Source organism: Gekko japonicus, unplaced genomic scaffold, assembly GCF_001447785.1.
Source record: "Gekko japonicus isolate JY-2015 unplaced genomic scaffold, Gekko_japonicus_V1.1 scaffold391, whole genome shotgun sequence".
NCBI lineage: Eukaryota > Metazoa > Chordata > Lepidosauria > Squamata > Gekkonidae > Gekko > Gekko japonicus.
In genome coordinates, this window is record NW_015174286.1 from 863,625 (window position 1) to 882,238 (window position 18,614).

At 43.8% G+C, this 18,614-nt stretch overlaps 1 protein-coding gene across 3 annotated transcripts in view; it reads left to right on the forward strand.

Moving 5' to 3' along the window:
* Positions 1-18,614, forward strand: part of MLIP (muscular LMNA-interacting protein) — a 121,798-nt gene that overhangs the window by 75,897 nt on the left and 27,287 nt on the right. For all 3 annotated transcript variants that reach the window (XM_015423988.1, XM_015423986.1, XM_015423987.1), the window contains 6 exons: positions 4,360-4,431; positions 6,800-6,850; positions 7,752-7,835; positions 7,933-7,992; positions 9,665-9,709; positions 14,291-14,335. In XM_015423988.1, coding sequence (XP_015279474.1) covers positions 4,360-4,431; positions 6,800-6,850; positions 7,752-7,835; positions 7,933-7,992; positions 9,665-9,709; positions 14,291-14,335 — 357 coding nt within the window. The remainder of the gene's footprint in view (positions 1-4,359; positions 4,432-6,799; positions 6,851-7,751; positions 7,836-7,932; positions 7,993-9,664; positions 9,710-14,290; positions 14,336-18,614) is intronic.

An 18,614-nucleotide genomic window follows, 5' to 3' on the forward strand; every position in this document is an offset into this window, starting at 1 on the left:
GGGCAGCTCACCTTCCAAAGGGCTCTCTTGCTTGATGCAGCTTGGGAACACTCTGTAGGGGGCAGGGGTGCTCTTGCAGTCTCCATGTGTACTCAGTCACATAAGCAGGCCCTCCCACAGCTGTTCCCACTTGGGTAAAATGGCATGGGAGGGAATTCTGAAGCTCCTCCTTTCCCTGCACAGTGTTCCCAGACTGCATTGAGCACCTGAGCACTTTGAAGGTGAGCTCCCCAATCATATGTGTGACTGCAAGTCTGGTTTGAGGTCCCCTGACCCAGCTCACATGACACATACCATATAGTTCCGATTATGAAATTGTTCAGAGGGCAGCCCTCCCCCCAGCTGATTTATTTCGGTAATGCTAAATAGGTTTTAAATCAGACATGTCAAACTTGTTTGTAACAAGGGCCAGATCTGACATAAATGTCACTTTGTGAGGCCGGGCCATGGGTGCCATAAAATGTAATGCCAGATACTGGAGATATTTCCCCACTGACTATGTCCCACAGCCCTCCTCAGCACCTAACTAACCACCCTTTGCTAGATATGCACAAGAAAGTTTGCACAGCACAGAGAGCTCTTGTCTGACTATCAAGGGGCAACAACCAAAGACTCTCATGTCTCTTTAAAGACTAACACATTTCAGAAACTTTTGATGAGCTGGAGCATGAAGGGCTGCATTCCATTGCTGCAGGTGTGGCAGACAAAGACAGGTAGCCAAGTGGCATCAACTAGGGGAACCCAATAAGCCCTGCCTTAAAGAAACTGCTATGATCAACAGGCTTTGGGGTGGGTGGAGGTGGGAGGGGGGTGAGGCAGCTGCACAATCCCACCCTTCACTCTGTTAAAGTCCAGCAACAAGTGTGAATAAGGGGAACTGAGATACTCACCAGTACCACAAGCAATCTTCAAGCTCTGCCATTCTCCCAAGATGCCAGCTCCACTTTAATTACCTTTTGCAGACTTTTATTTCCTGCCAGTTCCACAGCATTATCCAACCACCCAAAATATTACTCCCCATGTGCAAGCCCACAGACACACATCCAGCACCTGCCTCTGTCATGGGCAAACCCAGTGCACTTTTCTGAATGGCTGCTCCTGTCCCTGACTTTTACCTAACCCCCCATCCCTCACTTCCATTCAGACAGTTACATAATAAGCACTTGCATGCTGGGAGCCTGGGGAGTGTACATTTCACCTTTTCCTCTTATTTAATCCTCCCCACTCTGCTGAGGGAGGGAGGCAGGAGATAAGCCACACACATTTGGGTCAGCAGGTTAGCAGGCTCCAGTTCACCCTCCTCTGCCCCTGACCCGTAGCGTTCTGCACACACTGCGCCCCTTACATAAGCACTGGCCTTTTTTCTCTCACCTGGGCTGCTGCACAGTGTGTACCCCACCTGGCCAGTCATTCCATTTATACGCTTACAGTTTTCCACAGGCACCTGTGCCCCCAGGTGCCTTCCCTGGGCTGCCTGCAAGTGGGAAGCCACTTGGTTAGGCTTGGGGAGGTGGGACCAAAGAGATTCTGCCTGCCACACATGAACAGCCAGCCATCTGTCCAGCAGCCTAGGGCAGCAGATGCAGGAGCCCAATGCACTCTGGCTGTAGGAGGAGGAGGAGGCAGCCACAAGCAGCATGGCCTGGCCTGGCACATTGGCCGAGGGCAGCAGGCAGGCCCCAAGGGGGCTGGCTGCAGAAAGCTCAAGGTCAAACCAGCTCTCCTTATCCCTTATGGTTGTCAACTCCAGGTTGAGCAATTCCTGGAGATCTGGGGTAAAACCCCAGGGAGGGCCCATGTTTGAGGAAGGGAGGGACCTCAACAGGAGGCATAGTACCTTAATATAGGCCTTTCCAGTCCACATTCCGACTGGTTCCCCTCCGGGTGCTGGCGGGTCAGATAAGAGCCCAGGATGGGCCAGTTATACCCGCTGGGCTGTATGTTTGACATGTCTGTTTTAAATGGTACCAAACTGCAAGTTATATTTATATCAGTCCACCTTTGGAACTAACAGCCTTGATTTACTATTTGTCCAAGCAAGGATAACCATTAAGATGATCAGTACTGATGTGTCATGTGTGTGTCAGGCATGCTGCTGCACTGTGAGTCCCATGTGAATTGCCTCCTTCCTTCAAGAAGTATCCTAGGTAATTTCAAATCTTAATATTACCGCCTTAATGGACTTGTTTATAAATGAGTTTGAACATTGCATTTTGGGGGGAAATCTATTGGTTCTGTTTTGTACTCTCATCTTTTACCTTGTTTACTGTGCTGCTGTGTTTTCAGCACTGAAAATATAAGAGTAGCTCTCCTGAATTTGTCCAGTGGTCCATCTAGTTCAGCATCCTGTTTCACAAAGTGGCCAAACAGTTGTTCCTGGGAAGCCTACAGACAGAGCATGAAGTCCCCCCTCCCTGATAGTTGCTTCCCAACACTGGCATTCAGAGGGTTTCTGGTTCTGAACATGGGGAGGAATGGCCAAAATTGCTAGAGGGGATACAAACAAGTAGCTTCAAATGTGCACATTTCCTCACCTGTCTTTTTAACACATTGACTCTTGCAATAAGTGGAAATATGTTCTCATTATGGGAGACTTTTGAAGGAATATGGGAATTTCAGTATCACCACCACCACCACCCCAAAATGTTTTACATGGGATGCTAACTAAGCATGCATATCTGCTTTGTACAATCATGAGAGGTTGTGCAGGTGCAACATTGCATGGGTGGGTTCTTTTGGCTCAGCCAGTGCTGCCTTTAAATTAGCCCGCCTTCACTCACCAGCATGCCTCTTGCATAACAGCATTTATCATCCATTTGATGGTGCAAGTGTGCAATGCTGCACAAAGCAGTCTCACATTGTGCATACAGAATCAGTCGTAAGATCCAAGCTTGTCAGTACACAGTAATCTAGAGAGGCAGCCATGTTAGCCTGTGGCAGCATAAATGAGGAGAAGTCCAGGAGCACCTTAGACTAATCAGTAGCTTGTGAATCTTTATTGCTGCCATTTATTTCTTCTTAAAGTCTGAGGTTTGTATTTTGAGAATTTCTGCACTCTGACTCTGATAACTACAGATAATAGAATGCTAAGGACAAGAACTGGAGGAAAAGAGTGGGAAGCAAGGAAATGAATGTAAACCCCCCCCCCACGCTAAATTTGTATTTTAGTACTGTCCTTTGTTTTCTGCTTGTAAAAATACCTAGAAAAGAAGCAATGTCTAGTCTTTAACATTGGCAGTTTGAATTGCACCTGTACAGAGAAAAGCACAGAGTCAAAACTATCTAGACCAAAGGCTGCTTGCAGTCTGATCTATTCAATTCCATTCATTTTATTGACAAGTACATAGAAATAGGAGGGGAAAGCAGTTGCGGTTACAAACTAGGAAAAAAGAGAGCAAAACATGTTTTTCTTTATCACTTTTCCTCTGCTCTTCATTACATTTGTACTACCAAACTATCAGTGCCAGATCAGAACTAGTGCCAAGGAAGCACTAAGTGGAACTCATACCTAACCTGACTGGCCTTCACTTTTAGTCAGTTGACCCTATCACCTGTGTAGACCAAAAGAAAAAAAATTGTGCAAGAGGGCTGCATGGTCTTATCCAAGCTTGAAATGAGCTCCACGTGGACTCTAATTACATTAATGTTGTTATTTGTACATTTTCACATACACATATACTTTGTATATTTTCACATATACATAAATATTGCTATTTGTTTGTAACATGTGAAAAGTATGACCATATTTATATATCTAATTCTGAACTTGGCCCCAGAGTAAGGATCAAAAAATCCAAACAACTGGACTGTACATAGAGAGGGGATTTTTCTCCAATCTAGGACAGTTACTAAGACTGCAGAAAAACCCAGAAAAACAGTGGCAGCTTGGAGAAGGAAAGAGGCATTGGGAGAAAGTTGCATTTCTTGGAGAGTGAGAGAAGTGGTGACAGTGGGTGGGAGGGGAGGGGGAAGCAGCAGGAGCACACCAAAGGAGGAGTAGGAGGAGGTGGAGGTGAACCATTCACTCCTGATCAGCTCCGTGATGTGTGGAGAAGTGAGACAGCCATGAAGTAAAAAGCCTGTCCTGAGTACTTCCACCTCCAAGTCTCTTGCTGCCTCTGCCTCCTACCTTTTTTGGGGAAGGGGAATCATGTTCCGCGTCCAATTGCAGGCCAGTGGCAGTGGCAAAAAACTTGGAACAGAAAACGTCTTAGACAGACTTTCTACCCCAGTCAGCCAGCTAGCCAGCTGGCTGATTGGAGACTTGGACAACAGGAAAGAAGGAAGAAGGTAATATTTTAGACCCATGGGGCCTATTTTGCCACATTAATTTGTCTCTTTTTGGCTTCTGATTTGTAGCCGCACAAGATCAAGGCAAGCTACAAGGTCTTTGCAGCAATCCCAACTAACACATTGCTTCTGGAGCAGAAGGTCTGTCTTTCTTCAAACGTTTGCATGTTTCACAGTTTATTCCTGTTTACTTCATAATTAAGAATAGTCTGGGTTTTTTAAAAAACAAAAATACTTCTGAAACTTTCGGTTTCAGGTTAAGCACTGTCTCAGACCTATACAACTTGTGGCTTACCAAGATGAATGCCATGTAAAAACCATGTTTCTTAGTTTTGTTGCTTGGGACCTCATATGGCACATATCTTACCCAAAACTGAAAGCTGGAGGGACTTTATTTTCAAGGAGGCTTCCTGCAATTTACGTGGCTCTTCCACTGGAGGAAGACCTACTTTAACTGGATAAAATCTAGGTAGGCTGAAGGAAGGCTTCAGGATTTGCTCAGTGGTGTGGTAGCATCCATGCCAATATGTAGGTAAATATGCAATATTTGCCTCAGTGGGTCCAGGACTAGATAGGGCTACCAAGTGCTCCAATCAAAGATTCTCTTTGGTCCTTCCTCGCACCACTCAGGCCGAGCCCATACATAATATGAAAATAAATCACATGGCCCCCAGAATTTTCTCATCCAAGTCCACTTCCCATCTCAGCAGACCTGGCTGTATCAAACAGCAGGCATCCTGGCATTCTAACATGACTGTGCTATTCAGGGCAAAGCTCTGCAATGTTCACATTAAATGGTTCAGCACAGATTTATCTCCCCCTCCCCCCAAAAAGGAATTTTTCAAAGGATGATTTTGCAGGCATGCCAAGGAATTAATTTCAAATGACCTAGAAATTGCTGTGGCTATATACTCATTGTGTTCTACAGTAGATTATCTCAATTCACTGAAATAAACCTACTTCATCTGGTCACAAGTAATTATATTTTAATAGAATAACCCCCACTTGGCCCTTTTCAATGATGGGTCACCTCTTTGTATATTGTTATATAGTCTTTCAGCTGCTTTTGTTGCAGTACTGCCTGGGTCTCTTTTGACAAAGCATGAAAAACATCCTACAGTGAGCAAAGGAAGAGTAAAAGTGAATTTATTGTACCCAGTGAAAATAGCAAATACAGTGCTTGTGCAGAAAGAAAGTTTGGTTAACTGTGAAGATTTAAAATACCGATTCTTTCCAGTTCAGGCCGAACAACTGTATAAGGTGTTAGAATTATTCCGAAGAGATAATGTGCTGTCTTGCTGTTTTGTACTTTCTGTACACAGTCTGCTGCCTTGAAAGGCTTTTGTCCAGCAGTGCTGCTTATCAGGAGCTGCTGATAGGGAACTACTCTCAGTAGGAGACAGAAGACTGGTTGTGTATTAATGGGCATAAACATTAACTTAATAGAACACAAATCCTCTGTGATGTTATAGCAGGCTCCGAATGTGGTTGTCCAGTTCAGCTTTGTAGCAGTTAAGGTACACTGAACAGGCTTTTTAGAAAAGTAGATGTTAAGTGCTCTTTTTACAAAATATTGGGGTTAAACTTAAATATATACACAAATTTGCTTGGATGGCTTCACCAACTCCTTGCTGTTTTGAGTCTTCTTGATATGGCAAAATAAAATGAAATTTAAAACATAAAGACAACATCAAACTTGAGTCTTGGCGGTGGAAAGTGTCGTCAAGTGGTAACTGACTAAGGGTGACCCTGTAGGGTTTTCAGGGCAAGAGACATTCAGTGGGGGGTTGCTATTGCCTGCCTCTGCATAGTTATCCTGGGCTTCCTTGGGGGTCTCCTATACAAATACTAACCAGGGCTGACCCTACTTAGCTTCCAAGATTGGGCAAGCCTGTGCCATGCAGGTCAAGGCAGACCTGATAATAAGGAGACCTTAGCAAGTGGAACTTATTTGTCTCTCCAGTATTAAGCTGAGTAAAGCAGCATCTGAGACAGACTTTGCGGGATCCCTGAAGACTCTGTCCTCTTCTCTGTGGTCCATAACTGCAAACCGTTGCCTAGCAAGAACCTGGAAGCAATCAGCATGTGACAGGAAGTGAGATTGTCAGTTTGAATGCCAAGCTTTACCACTTGTTGATTGCTGACAAAACAAACAAAAGTCAATAATGCTCCAATCTGACTGATTTCTTGTTTTTCTTAAGATTCTGGCTCTAAATGTGTGGCCTGTATTTAAAGTAGATAGTAAGGCGGGCTAGAAATCAACAGGAATAATTCAGGAGGTTGGTCAAACTACAGCACCGTATGTGTGCCCCCCTAATATGATGATGCTGGTTTTGTTGGCTGTTTAACTTTTATTTTGTGCCTCACATGTTGGGCACATGGAGTTGTTTGATGAATGGATGGGATAGTAATGATGGGAATAAATTAATAAGTAAAATAGCAAATTGTATCAGTACTTTAATATTTTAATTTTTTTCTCAATCTTGTCTTAATTTCAATTTACCTCTAGGCACTTAATGAACCAGAAGGTGAAGAAAGCACTTTGGACACACATTCAGAGGTGACTCTCCATCTTTAACTTACTCTATTCAGACTATCCCTACGAAATGCACTGATTTCTTCTCATATCTCCATTTGTAATATTGTTTCTTTTATCAGAATTGTTCGTCACTAATTAAATGCCTTGTGTTTTCACATAACTGGGGGTCCCACAAGACATATGCTGTCTCCAACTGTTGTAGGCAGATTGGTATTCATTCTAAGCACCTTTAAAAAAACTAAAGAAACTGGGGGAAAGCATCTTGCTACCATTGCAGTCAAGATTGGGGATTTAGGGGGAATATCTGCATATGTGAAGCTGCCTTCTACCAAATCAGACCATTGGTCTGCCTAGCTCAGTACTGGTCATTCTGACTGGTAGCAGATGTCTGGGGTCTTGGGCAGAGAAATGTCATTCCCATCCTTCTGACATCTTTTGGAACCGGAGAGACCAGAGATTGAATACTGGGTGTTTCTACATACAACACAGGTAGAATGTCCCTGAACATTGGCCCCTCCCTTATAGAGAGAACTTTGCATGACAAATGGGCAGGCTGCATGCAACCCTGAGAAAAATAGGCATAGAGAGATGAAAGGATGAAGCGACAGAAAATGAGGAAAGGAGCTAAGAATCAAGGAAGGATGAAAAATCCTTCTGACTTCTCAAGACTGCCAACACCAGAGAGGGGTTTACATCTGGTGACTTACAAAAATGTTACCCTTTGTACCTGTTGAAGGAAGTGTTAAAACCAAGTGGGGAAAGGACTGAGAAGAGAATGGGTAGTCAAGACACAGTATTTATGTAACACAAGCCGATTTTAGTAATTAAAGCAGCAGATCATACGACAGAGTGATACAAATGCATTTTGAGTTTGGAATGGAGATGCATGGAGCTAATGATGTCTCTGAAACCAACTTCTTAGATCTGTTCCCCTGCCCAGCTGAGACAACAAACTGAAGAGCTGTGTGCTGCAATTGATGAAGTCTTACAGGACCCACTGGCTACGGTACTTCAATATCTAAAGCCTCGATTTACATCCTTCCTTTTACCTTTTTGGTTTCTGTACTTCAGTAGCTATTATTTGCAACTCATTTTTCCCCCAGCATCAACATGATTCTTCCCCAAGGTCCTTGCAGAACCTGTTGGCTTTAGATGCAGGCAAGGTAAGACAGTCACTTTTACAATCTCTATCAGGGTGCATATTACATAGGGCATAGGGATCGATAGCTTTATTGGATAGAAAAACAAGTATGAGACTGTTCTTCATAAAGGTCCTCAATTTAGTTGGTCCCAAAAACTGAAACAGACCCCTTCCCACATCTTTGCAACTAGAGTTACAGAAGACTCTACTGCAAAGTATCTGTCAAGTTTAACAGCCCCACATGATCGCAGAGCAATGTTCTGCCATCAGAGGCGCTTTTAGGGAGGTACCACCAGATACCATATCTAGACAGACTTTGCCCTTGCTCTCTAAAAGATATAGAATCCACTACACACACCATACTTCATTGCCCCCTTTATAGGGATATCCGATCTTGTTTTATTACTCCACTTCTAGAGGGTAAGAGCTGGCATTCAGATGACTCAATTGTTCACTTTCTTCTGTTTCCTTCTAATTGCGAAATAATGGAGGCTGTTGCAAAATTTTTATATTATGCAATCAGAAGACGAGGCTTGAATAGCCAAGTGTAAGTGACTGATGCTTCTTAGTATGTTACCGTATTTCCATGATGTTTTGTGCTTTCATGCCAATAAAGGTTTTGTGTGTGTGTGTGTGTGTGTGTGTGTGTGAGTTACAGAAGAGCTACATGAGGGAGGAAAGAGAAGTAAAAGGGAAGGAAGGTCAACTGGGAAAAGCCAGGCTGAATGTTGAAAGTCCTGCCACTTTCTTGCAATATTGGTTCTGGTGCATTAGAAACTCCATAGCAGGGAGGAGAAGAGCCATGTGATTGCTGTGTGGGGAACTTGTGTGGTGTAACCTTTATATGGCCTTAGTTACCAAATGAAACAAAAATCTATTTCTATCTGTGGTTGGTATATGCTCCATTGCTTCTGATCATCAATGGGTCCCAATTGTCTTTTAAAATATATATACTGGCTGCATTCCGATATCATAAGCAAACCACAATATATTTATCAGACAGATTAGCCTGAAATCCTTATAGTCACGTTTCCTCCTTCTGCCCCAAAAAGGCTGTGCTGAGATTGAGGACTTCCTGGTTGAGAAATATAAACAAGGAAACTTATAGGAAGTTCAGTTAAACCTTAGTTTGTTGTTATGTCTGGATTGTGGCACTTTTAAAAAATGAAGGCTTCTTACTGTGCAACCCTAAGTGAATTTTCCTGGGAGTAAGCCCCATTGAATAGACCTGAGTAGGAGTCTGAGTACTCCTGCTTTGGATGGCATTGCTAAACCACTAAGTCTTTAGTAGGGGGTGCATTCAGACGTATCCAAGCCATAATTATACCTAAAATTTTGGGTCAGGATAATAAAAACAATGTCCTATTTGAAATCTGGAACCCAAATTAATACAAAACTTTTGGTAACAGAATCTGTCACTCAAAAGATTCTCAGACTCTGTTAGATGTTAATCCTCAACAGTCCGTCACAAATATCAGGAACAAATCACAATTTACTTTTGACATCTGAGCACTATGGTTTAACATCTTTTGAACACATTTAAAACTGTTGATTAAATAAATATGCATAGTAACTATATTGCTCAATTAATAATGAAAGAACAGTGACTGGCAAAAAAAAAATCAATAGAATGGTAAAACATGCCTGATACTTGCTGCCACTATTTTATTCTTTTGATTAATCTTTGCTTACAGACATCTACAGCTTTACAGAGACCAGCGGGACGAGAAACAAGATTTGTAAGTATTATCATAGTCCGGGCTTAATCTATTTTCAGTGCAAGAGCTTAATCATGTGACACAGGAATAGAATAAAGAGCTTCTGAGCAGGTGCGGACTGTATTTCTATCATTGAGTGACAGGAGAGACACCTAACATATCAGAGGTTACTGGAAAGAACTTTCCCATACAAGGCTGGTGTTTCCAGACAGATTTGAACCCCATGCCTCTTTTTTCTAAAAAGTAAACACTGATCATGTCAACTCTAGTTTTTTGGCAAGAAGAATATCATGCATAGAAATCACATTACCTGTTGTAGTGGCACCAGCACTTATATCTACCCAAACAGGATGACAGGATGACGCCTCTAGGGGATGAAGATAAATGGCTTGAGGGCATTTGTAATGGAAACATTAAAGCTCATCACTCAGCCCAGCTCCAATGAGAATTCCTGACATAGTCCTTCAGAGAGAAGATGTCTGTATTTGGCATCATCAAATGTAGATGGGTTTTTTTTACTAGATATATACAAATTCATGTGTGAGACTGAGCCATTGTCAGAACCCACAGCCAACAACGTAGTACACGCTTTCATGAAAGGTAATACTTTATTGAAGAGCTATAGATGCATTAACACAGGCACTGTTAAGAATGATGGCTGCCCATGGGGCACAATAGGATAAAGGGAATTCGTATGCACACACACCCACTGCCCTGGCCAATTAGTCATCCTCCCACGTGCAGGAGATAGCGCTTCGGCTGTTTAGCACTGAAGCTGGGAACGAAACGGTTCCCAAGAAAACCAGACATCAACATCACCACCTGCAATACTTAGAGATAACCATCGTAGCAGCAAAAAGGCACATAAGGAATGCAAAGGCAATTAGAAGAGAACGAACCTCCCCACCCCCATGGCAGCATAGCTGACAGCCATAGATGCCAAGAACAGGTGACAAGTTAGAATTCTCCACCTTAACAGGAAACTGTTCTTCAAAACCTCATATTATAAATAGCGCCAATTACCCCTTTAATTTGCACAAAAATCCCCAGTTTCCACTAACCTGGATGGCCTCAGATGGCCAGTAGCAATCTGCCCCAAGTGTCCCCTGCAGTGTTGGCCAGGCCTTGGTGACAACATAGGTGCAGGCATGCCACCAGAGGGGCCACCTGGCTCAACCTGCTGCAGTGCTCTTTTCACATTCCCATTAATTTCTGATTATAAATGGCAGTAGTATAATTATTCCCAAGGTCATAGAATTTAGGGGGCAGTGATGCTCTGTATTCTTGGTGCTGGGTGGGGCAAGAGTGGGAGAGCTTCTGGAGTTCTGGCCCCACTTAGTGGTCCTCCTGATAGCACCTGGGCTTTGGCCACTGTGTGTCACAGAGTGTTGGACTGGATGGGCCACTGGCCTGATCCAACATGGCTTCTCTTATGTTCTTATGTTAACTCCTGCTTCAGAGCCTTGTCTCCTGTTCTACCCAAAAGCATAGAAACAATACAGTTAGCAAAGATGAGGAAAGACCAGACTGGATGTGTTGCTTTGGGAAATGTTATAAGCATCTATATATCTAATAGCCAAGTTGCCCCCGGAGTGCGGATCGCTAAATCAGCGCTCCGGGGGCACTTGGGGGGGGAGGTTTGTGCACACGTGGGCCAGTCCCCACGTGTGCACAAAAATGCTAAAAGTAGAAAAAAATTTCGGGGGGATGTTTAAACCCCCCCGAAAGTGCAAGTGACCGTGCCGCTGCTGCGCCGCCGCTGTCTCCTCGGGGCCAGGCGGGCGGGGGGAGGACTGGCCTCGCCGCCGCCGCCGCCTCCTCGGGACATCGAGCGGGGGGGATGGATGAGACGGAGCTCTTCTCCCCCCCCCCCCGGGGATGGAGGAGACGGAGCTCTTCCCCCCCCGCGAGTATCGCGGGTCCCCATCTCGTCTGTTCTGAATGCGTGAGCAATGTTCAGATGCATGATAAAGCTTGCAGATAATAGTTTTTAAAAGATGGATTTAAAGGAATATGTGATTTTCATGGATAACTGGGTATATCTAGATATATATTACTGACAACAGGATTTGGACATTCAAGACCATGTATCAGTAAAGAGAGATTTAAAATCCCCAGAAGATGCAGTTTCCCCACTATTAATTTCTCCTGCCATGTCATAGTTTTATTTTATTTTATTTTATTTTATTTATTATCTGTATATCCCCCACCCCCGTCTTTCACCATGTAATGCAGTGTGGCTTCCATAAGATTCCCCGGAGGGTCTCCTATCCAGGTACTGATGAGGCCCAGCTGTGCTTAGCTTCAGTAAGGCTGCTGCTGTATCTCAAGCCTCCCAGGCATACCCTGGGGCCACAGTTAGTTTTGTTTATGCCATGCTGATGAGGTGCAGAGGAATGGAAATGAGTGCAACTGCTTATGGTGGAGGGAGAGAGCAGCAACATAAATTCTCTGGGTAAAGTTCTTTGCTTCAAGATTTAAACATTTAAGGTGGTTAATGTTATTGTTCAGTGAATAAAAGCAAAAAATCAGCTAACATTCTCCTTTGTTTAATAAAAGCAAAAACCTGAACGTGACCCATCCCCCCTTGTCTGTCTGTTTGGTCACAAAAGTTGTTGTCTTGACCTTTCTGAGGGCCTATTTCAAACAGTATTTGTTCAAGGTAAAGGTAAAGGTCCCCTTGCTCAAAAGCCAGTCGAATCCTACTCTAGGGTTGCGGTGCTCATCTCCGTTTCAAAGCCGAAGAGCCAGCACTGTCCGAAGACATTTCCGTGGTCATGTGGCCGGCATGACTAAACACCAAAGCGCACGGAATGCTGTTACCTTCCCACTGAAGTGGTACCTATTTATCTACTTGCAATTACTTGCTTTCGAACTGCTAGGTTGGCAGGAGCTGTAACTAGAGACGGGAGCTCACTCCGTCATGCGGCACACTCAGGTCTCGAACTGTTGAACTACCGACCTTCCACAGCCTGCAGTTCAGCGTCTTAACCACTCAAGGAGAAAGTAATAAAAGTCTCCAGTTTATTTTTCATCTATATTGCTTAGTCAATGGCACTAGGTAGCTAGCAAGATAGTTGATGAGCTGTGCTCTGCAGGCCTGTAATCATGTGAAGACAGAATAGAAGAGCTCATTCTCTCTACTCTTCTGCAATGGTCAAACTGTAAAACAATATTTAGGACAGAGTTGTAGTGGGCAGAAGCAGGGCCTCTCTGAATGATCACTTTCTGTAACCCAACTGAAATGGACGTGTCCTGTGTTGCATATCCTAATAAAGTTCTATCTCAGTGAGTGGTCAAGATCTTGGAGCAGCCAATTGGCTTTCTCCAGGTAATATAATTCATGTGAAGCACCTCTTTGTTTTCTTCAAAGCCTCTGCTTTGCCATTGCACACCCCTGCCTGCTAGCTTTTGCCCCCATTTCTCTAAAGGATAAACTGAGAGGTGTTACGTATGGCAATAATTTTGCCGTGCTTCCCACAGCAAATGTAAATTAAGAGCAAACTTGCAGACCTGGACAAACGAACCCCAAGTGGCTCCTGTTGTGTATTTGCTGAGTGTTTTCTTTAAGTGATAGTTGTTACTGTTTATTGAAAAAAACACTGGAGCAGTTCCAAGAAAAATGAAGCACACATCACAGAAAATTGACATGAAAACAGCTTTGAGAAGAATGCATCTTGGTAGGCCTGGGCAATTAAAAAGGCATATGTTAGTTTAGTTTATTTGCTTCTTCCCCCTTTGTGCCAAGCTGGAGATAAAGTGGGGTGCAAAGAGCAAAATATACAAAATGAAGGATCAAAACTACTTGATACCTGTGGTTTTGAGATTATTTCATCCATACCTTTTTAAAGCCCAAAGCCACCTATATGGGTTGTGTCTGAGCTAACAGAAGGAAAAATTGATTCCCCCAGTCCTTTTCTATCTCAAAATCATTCTCCCCAAACTGCTTTTTCATTTGCTGGGAAAGATATAGGATTAGTCTGGCTTCCAGTTCCCCCAGTTTTGAGTTGGAAAAGGAATAGAGGAGAATGGGGTCAGTGACATTCCTCTGGTACACTCCCTCAGCTTAAACTTACAGCCCGTATGACTGCTTTGGGTTAAAAAAAAACACAACCCCCTCCCCCTCGTAGAACACATAGTTTGAGTCAAAGACTCAGTCCTGATATTCTGCGTTCCTGAAAAGGGGGGGGGGGACTCTGATGGGGATGCTTGAATTCATTTTGCCATTCACAAGTGCAAATGCCAGCCCATGGAAATTACATGCAAACCCAGTACTGTGCACAAGCCTCTTGTGTATACGCTGATCTTCCATAATTATAGAAAGCTCAGAATTGGAAGCTGGGTATAACATTCAGAGCAAGCTAGTATTTAAATGGATTAATAGTTAATAACTCACATGATTTTTTCTGCATTACAAAGGTAAACAAAGGAATATGAATATTTTACCCTTTGTATTTTTCTGGTGGATATAATTGTAACTGCGAAAAACAGTAACAAGAGACAGAGGTGAGAAATGTGCCCCAACTCAACTGTCATTAATAGGGATGAATTAAAATAATGCATTATTCTATCTGACCTGATAATGTACTTATTTTGTTTCAGGCTAACCTCAATTTACGGACGCCCACAGAGAATGACAGTAAAAAGGTATGCTTTCTGTCTGCACTACAATTATTTTTTCCCCTAAAAGGGTTATAATGTCTAAAGCAGTGGCTGAATTCATTTATTTGGGAATGTTAGCTGTCACAGGCTCTAAGCAGTTTAGATAAACATGCAGTAAAATATACAACCGCAGTTAAACCAATAAACAACAAAGACAACACATGTGGCCTGTTATTGAAAGTAATGCCAACCTAGCAGTTCGAAAGCAAGAAACTGCAAGTAGATAAATACCGTAGGTACCACTTCAGGGGGAAGGTAACAGCGTTCCATGCGCCTTGGTGTTTAGTCATGCCGGCCACATGACCACGGAAACGTCTTCGGACAGTGCTGGCTCTTCGGCTTTGAAACGGAGATGAGCACCGCAACCCTAGAGATGGATTCGACTGGCTTTCGAGCAAGGGAACCTTTACCTTTTAAAAGTAATCCTAGAAAAATGCTCCTTAGAAGACGTTTCCGTCCATTGCTGAAGCCAAAATTCAAACTGATTTGTGCACAGCAGACCCCCCGTTACTGAGTCTAAATGAAGGATCCCAAACATTTTAGAACTGGCAGGCTCCTTTGGAATTCTGACACACGGTGGGCACAATCACCAAATGGTTGCTGCGGGAGCTGCAGCCAACCACAAAATGTCAGGGATTGAGGTTATGTTTAACTCAGTAACTCTTCAACATTTCAGGCCAAAGCTGTTTTAAAATGAATGTATTGCTTAGTATTTTATTGCATACATGCAGCTTACCTTAAGTCATGCAGTAAAGATCTTTGAGCTGTAGTGGTACCTTCTCTTGAAGCAACTTTTAAAAATTCTGCACAGCTACCAGCTTTGGCCCTACTAACAATTTGGGAGAAACAAAATGAAAAGGTTACTTCTAAAGATCTAATAGTGTTTATGCTAATGGCAGCGTGCAGGACAGTTGCTAAAAGCTGGAAAGCCGTGGAATTATTAACACTACACGCATGGTATTCTGAGTTATGGCAGATTGCAATAGCTGAAAAATTAACAAATCAAATTAGAATTGTTATGCCAATAAAGGTTTGTTGTGTTGTGTCAAATTAGAATAATCAAATCCAAAGCCAAAACTGTAGACTTTTTTGAAATATGGCACAATTTTATTTTATACACAACTCATAACAATACCCAAAGTATGTTTAAGCCCTTCAGATTACGGGATAAAGTTAAATAAGCCTCTCTATATATACTTTAATCATGTTGTAATTATACATTAATTATTCATGTTTATAGAAAAAGAAAAAAGAAGGGAAAAGAATTCTTTCTTTTTGTATTTAAGCTGAATGTTGAGCTCTCTACCAATGCCTTAATATGCTTGCTTTTCAGATTTTTTTCTTTCCTTTTCTCTCTTTTTTACTGTTGTTATGGGTACACTGTAGGTTGTTCTTCTTTATGGGGAGAGGGGTGTATACTTGATGTCTGTGTCTGTTTTGTTTTTTGTTTTTTAATAATTAAATAAAATATATTTTTTTAAAAAATTCTGCACAGCCAATCCGATGACCAATCAGAAGCCCTGTTGGCCAAAAGTCTCACCTGCCTCCCCCCCATTTTCTGAAAACATTTGGTGGGAGTAAGGAAAGGTGTTATGTATTGATCCAGGACAGCACCGGGAATAGTCTGAGCATGAGGTACCTGAACAATGGGCCGCCAGGATCCTGGGATGGACCTATTGATTTAGGGTTACACTGTACATAGCCAATCATGGGGAGTGTGTGTATGTAGGGGGGTGTTGTTTTGCACCACTATAAGCAGGGCTCAGCCCTGCAGAGTTTGTCTTTAAGTTAACCGAAAAAACTAAATAAATATGAGCAGATCACTAAACACGTCTTGAACTCAGTATATTATACTGACGATGAGGATGGGATCCTGATGAGCGAGCCAGCTCCAGCCAGCACCACACCATGCACTGAGCCCCAAATCCCCGCGCATCACACTGCTCCAGAGACCATGGCTGCTCCAGGACACTTCGACAAGTTCAACGTCTCCGCAGAGGACTGGGAGTCCTACCTCGGCCGGTTCGAGTTCTGCCTGAAATCCTCTGGCATCAGGGAGGCCGAGATGAAGCATGCTACTTTTTCCGACGTCTGTGGCCAAACGACTTACGAGATCGCTTGCTCGCTTCTTGCCCCAGCGGAGCTCAAGGACACGGAGTATCAAACCATCCAGGACTGACTGAAGGCGCACTTCTCACCTAAGCTGTCAGTCATCACAGCCCGCCATGCATTCCACTCAAGAAACCGGACTGCCACCAAGTCCATCTCAGCGTTCGACACACCGCTTCTCCATATCGCCCGCCACTGCAACTTCCCAGACCTCGAGGATGCCCTCCAGGACCGGCTGGTCTGTGGCCTCAGAGATTGAAGCTCTAGCTGCCTCTGTCTGGCATCAGGCAGTATCAGAAGACATAACACCCCTCCCCCCATAGTTCCGTCACTACTAATGTAGTCCCTCAGATATGTAGGGGTCCGGCGCTCCCTGAGAGATCGCCTGGGGGCTGGCACTGAGTCTGTGGTGGTTCTTTTGGGCTGAGGAGTCTGGGGTAGCTGTTGTAGTTGTTGCTGCGGTGGCGGGACCTCTGGGTCAGCGGCAGCTTGGCTTGGTTCTCTCTGGGTGGGGGTCTCTGGTTCGTTAGATATCTGTGATGGCATCCCGGCTTTGGGGGTTAATCGCTGCCGTAGTTGGTCAACATGTTTCCTTAGTAGTCTGTCCCCTTCCACGGCAACCTCATACGACACTGGGCCAGTGGGTTTAATGATTCGGCTGGCTACCCAGGGAGGGCCCGTTTCGAAGTTTTAAAAATAGATGGGCTCTCCTGGGAAGAACCCTCTTGGTGCTTTTCGGTCCTCTACTAGTTTCCAGAAGTTGGGTTTGCAGTCTGGGTGAAGCCGGTCCAGGAGGGTCACGGGGTGGTGGCCCATCAGAAGCTCTGCCGGGCTGTGGCCAGAGACTGTGTTCAGGGCTCTGCATTAGGAGGAATTGGGCAATCCATAACTCCCAGTCCCCGTCAGTTATTCTGCAAAGGGCGTCCTTGGCCGTCCTGACCATCCTTTCTGCCTGGCCGTTGGTCGCAGGGTGGAAGGGGACCAATCTTATGTGTCTGATCAGATTCCTCTGGAGAAAGTCCTGGAACTCAGCCGATGTAAATGCGGCCCAGTTATAGGACATGATCGTGTCCGGCAGCCTGTGTGTGGAAAAGATCCGGCGGAGGGACCTTATAACGGCTTTGGAGGACATGGTGGACACGGGGCTGATTTCCAACCACTTGGAGTATGAGTCGACCGTTATTAAGAACAACAGCCCCTGGAATGGGCCGGCAAAAACTACATGAAGCTGGGACCACGGTTTGTGGGTGGACTCCCACTGCTGTGTTGGGGCGCTCAGAGGGCTAGGGCGGACTTCTTGGCATATTTTACACCCCCGGACCCATGTCTCGATCTCCGCATCAATCCCGGGCCACCATACTGACAGTATAGAAGAACGCTCCATATAGCAGAGTAGTAAAAGTATTTACAGTTTATTTACACACTGGAGTATATTTACAGTCTCTCTGAGTCCAAAATCGTGGTACTCTCTGACAAGGTGCTGCGCAGGCAACTGATCCCATAGAAGAGATGAACAGCACTGTTCAGCACTACATTTATATTTACAACAACCAATCACATAACAGCTATTTACATATTTGCCAAGTCATGGTGCTTCGTGCAAAGGCTGATGCAACCTCCCTGCAATCACCATGTCATGTGACCTACTGGCTGTCAACTTAGATCATCTAGATCTAGCATTCACTGTCACCTGGCAGACTGACAGCTTGCAGTTATAGTTTTATATACTGACATCCCTGTCTGGTGGAAGTGAGGTGGAAGGAGACCAGAGACAGGGTTTTTTTCAGTGGTGGCACCTTGCCTTTAGAATGCCTATCTCTCTCTCTCTTTTTAAATTATTTTTATTGGTTTTCATATATACATAACCATTTGTATACAAACATTTTAGAGTCTTTTATCTACTTTTCTTTGGTTAAAACTTTTCTAACCATTTATACTTCATGGCAAAAAACCCACAAAACTGTAGGAAACAGAGATCCCGTGCAACCTAATTACATTGTCTCAATACAACAAACTTCCTGCACACTGCTGCTCTCACATTTTGATATCTGACAATAATGTGTTTACTGCGGGTATGTATTCCTTGGTTATCAGCTAGCTGTCTAGCAGAAGTACTATCACTGTAAATGGTTATTGGCAATTTACACAATACATT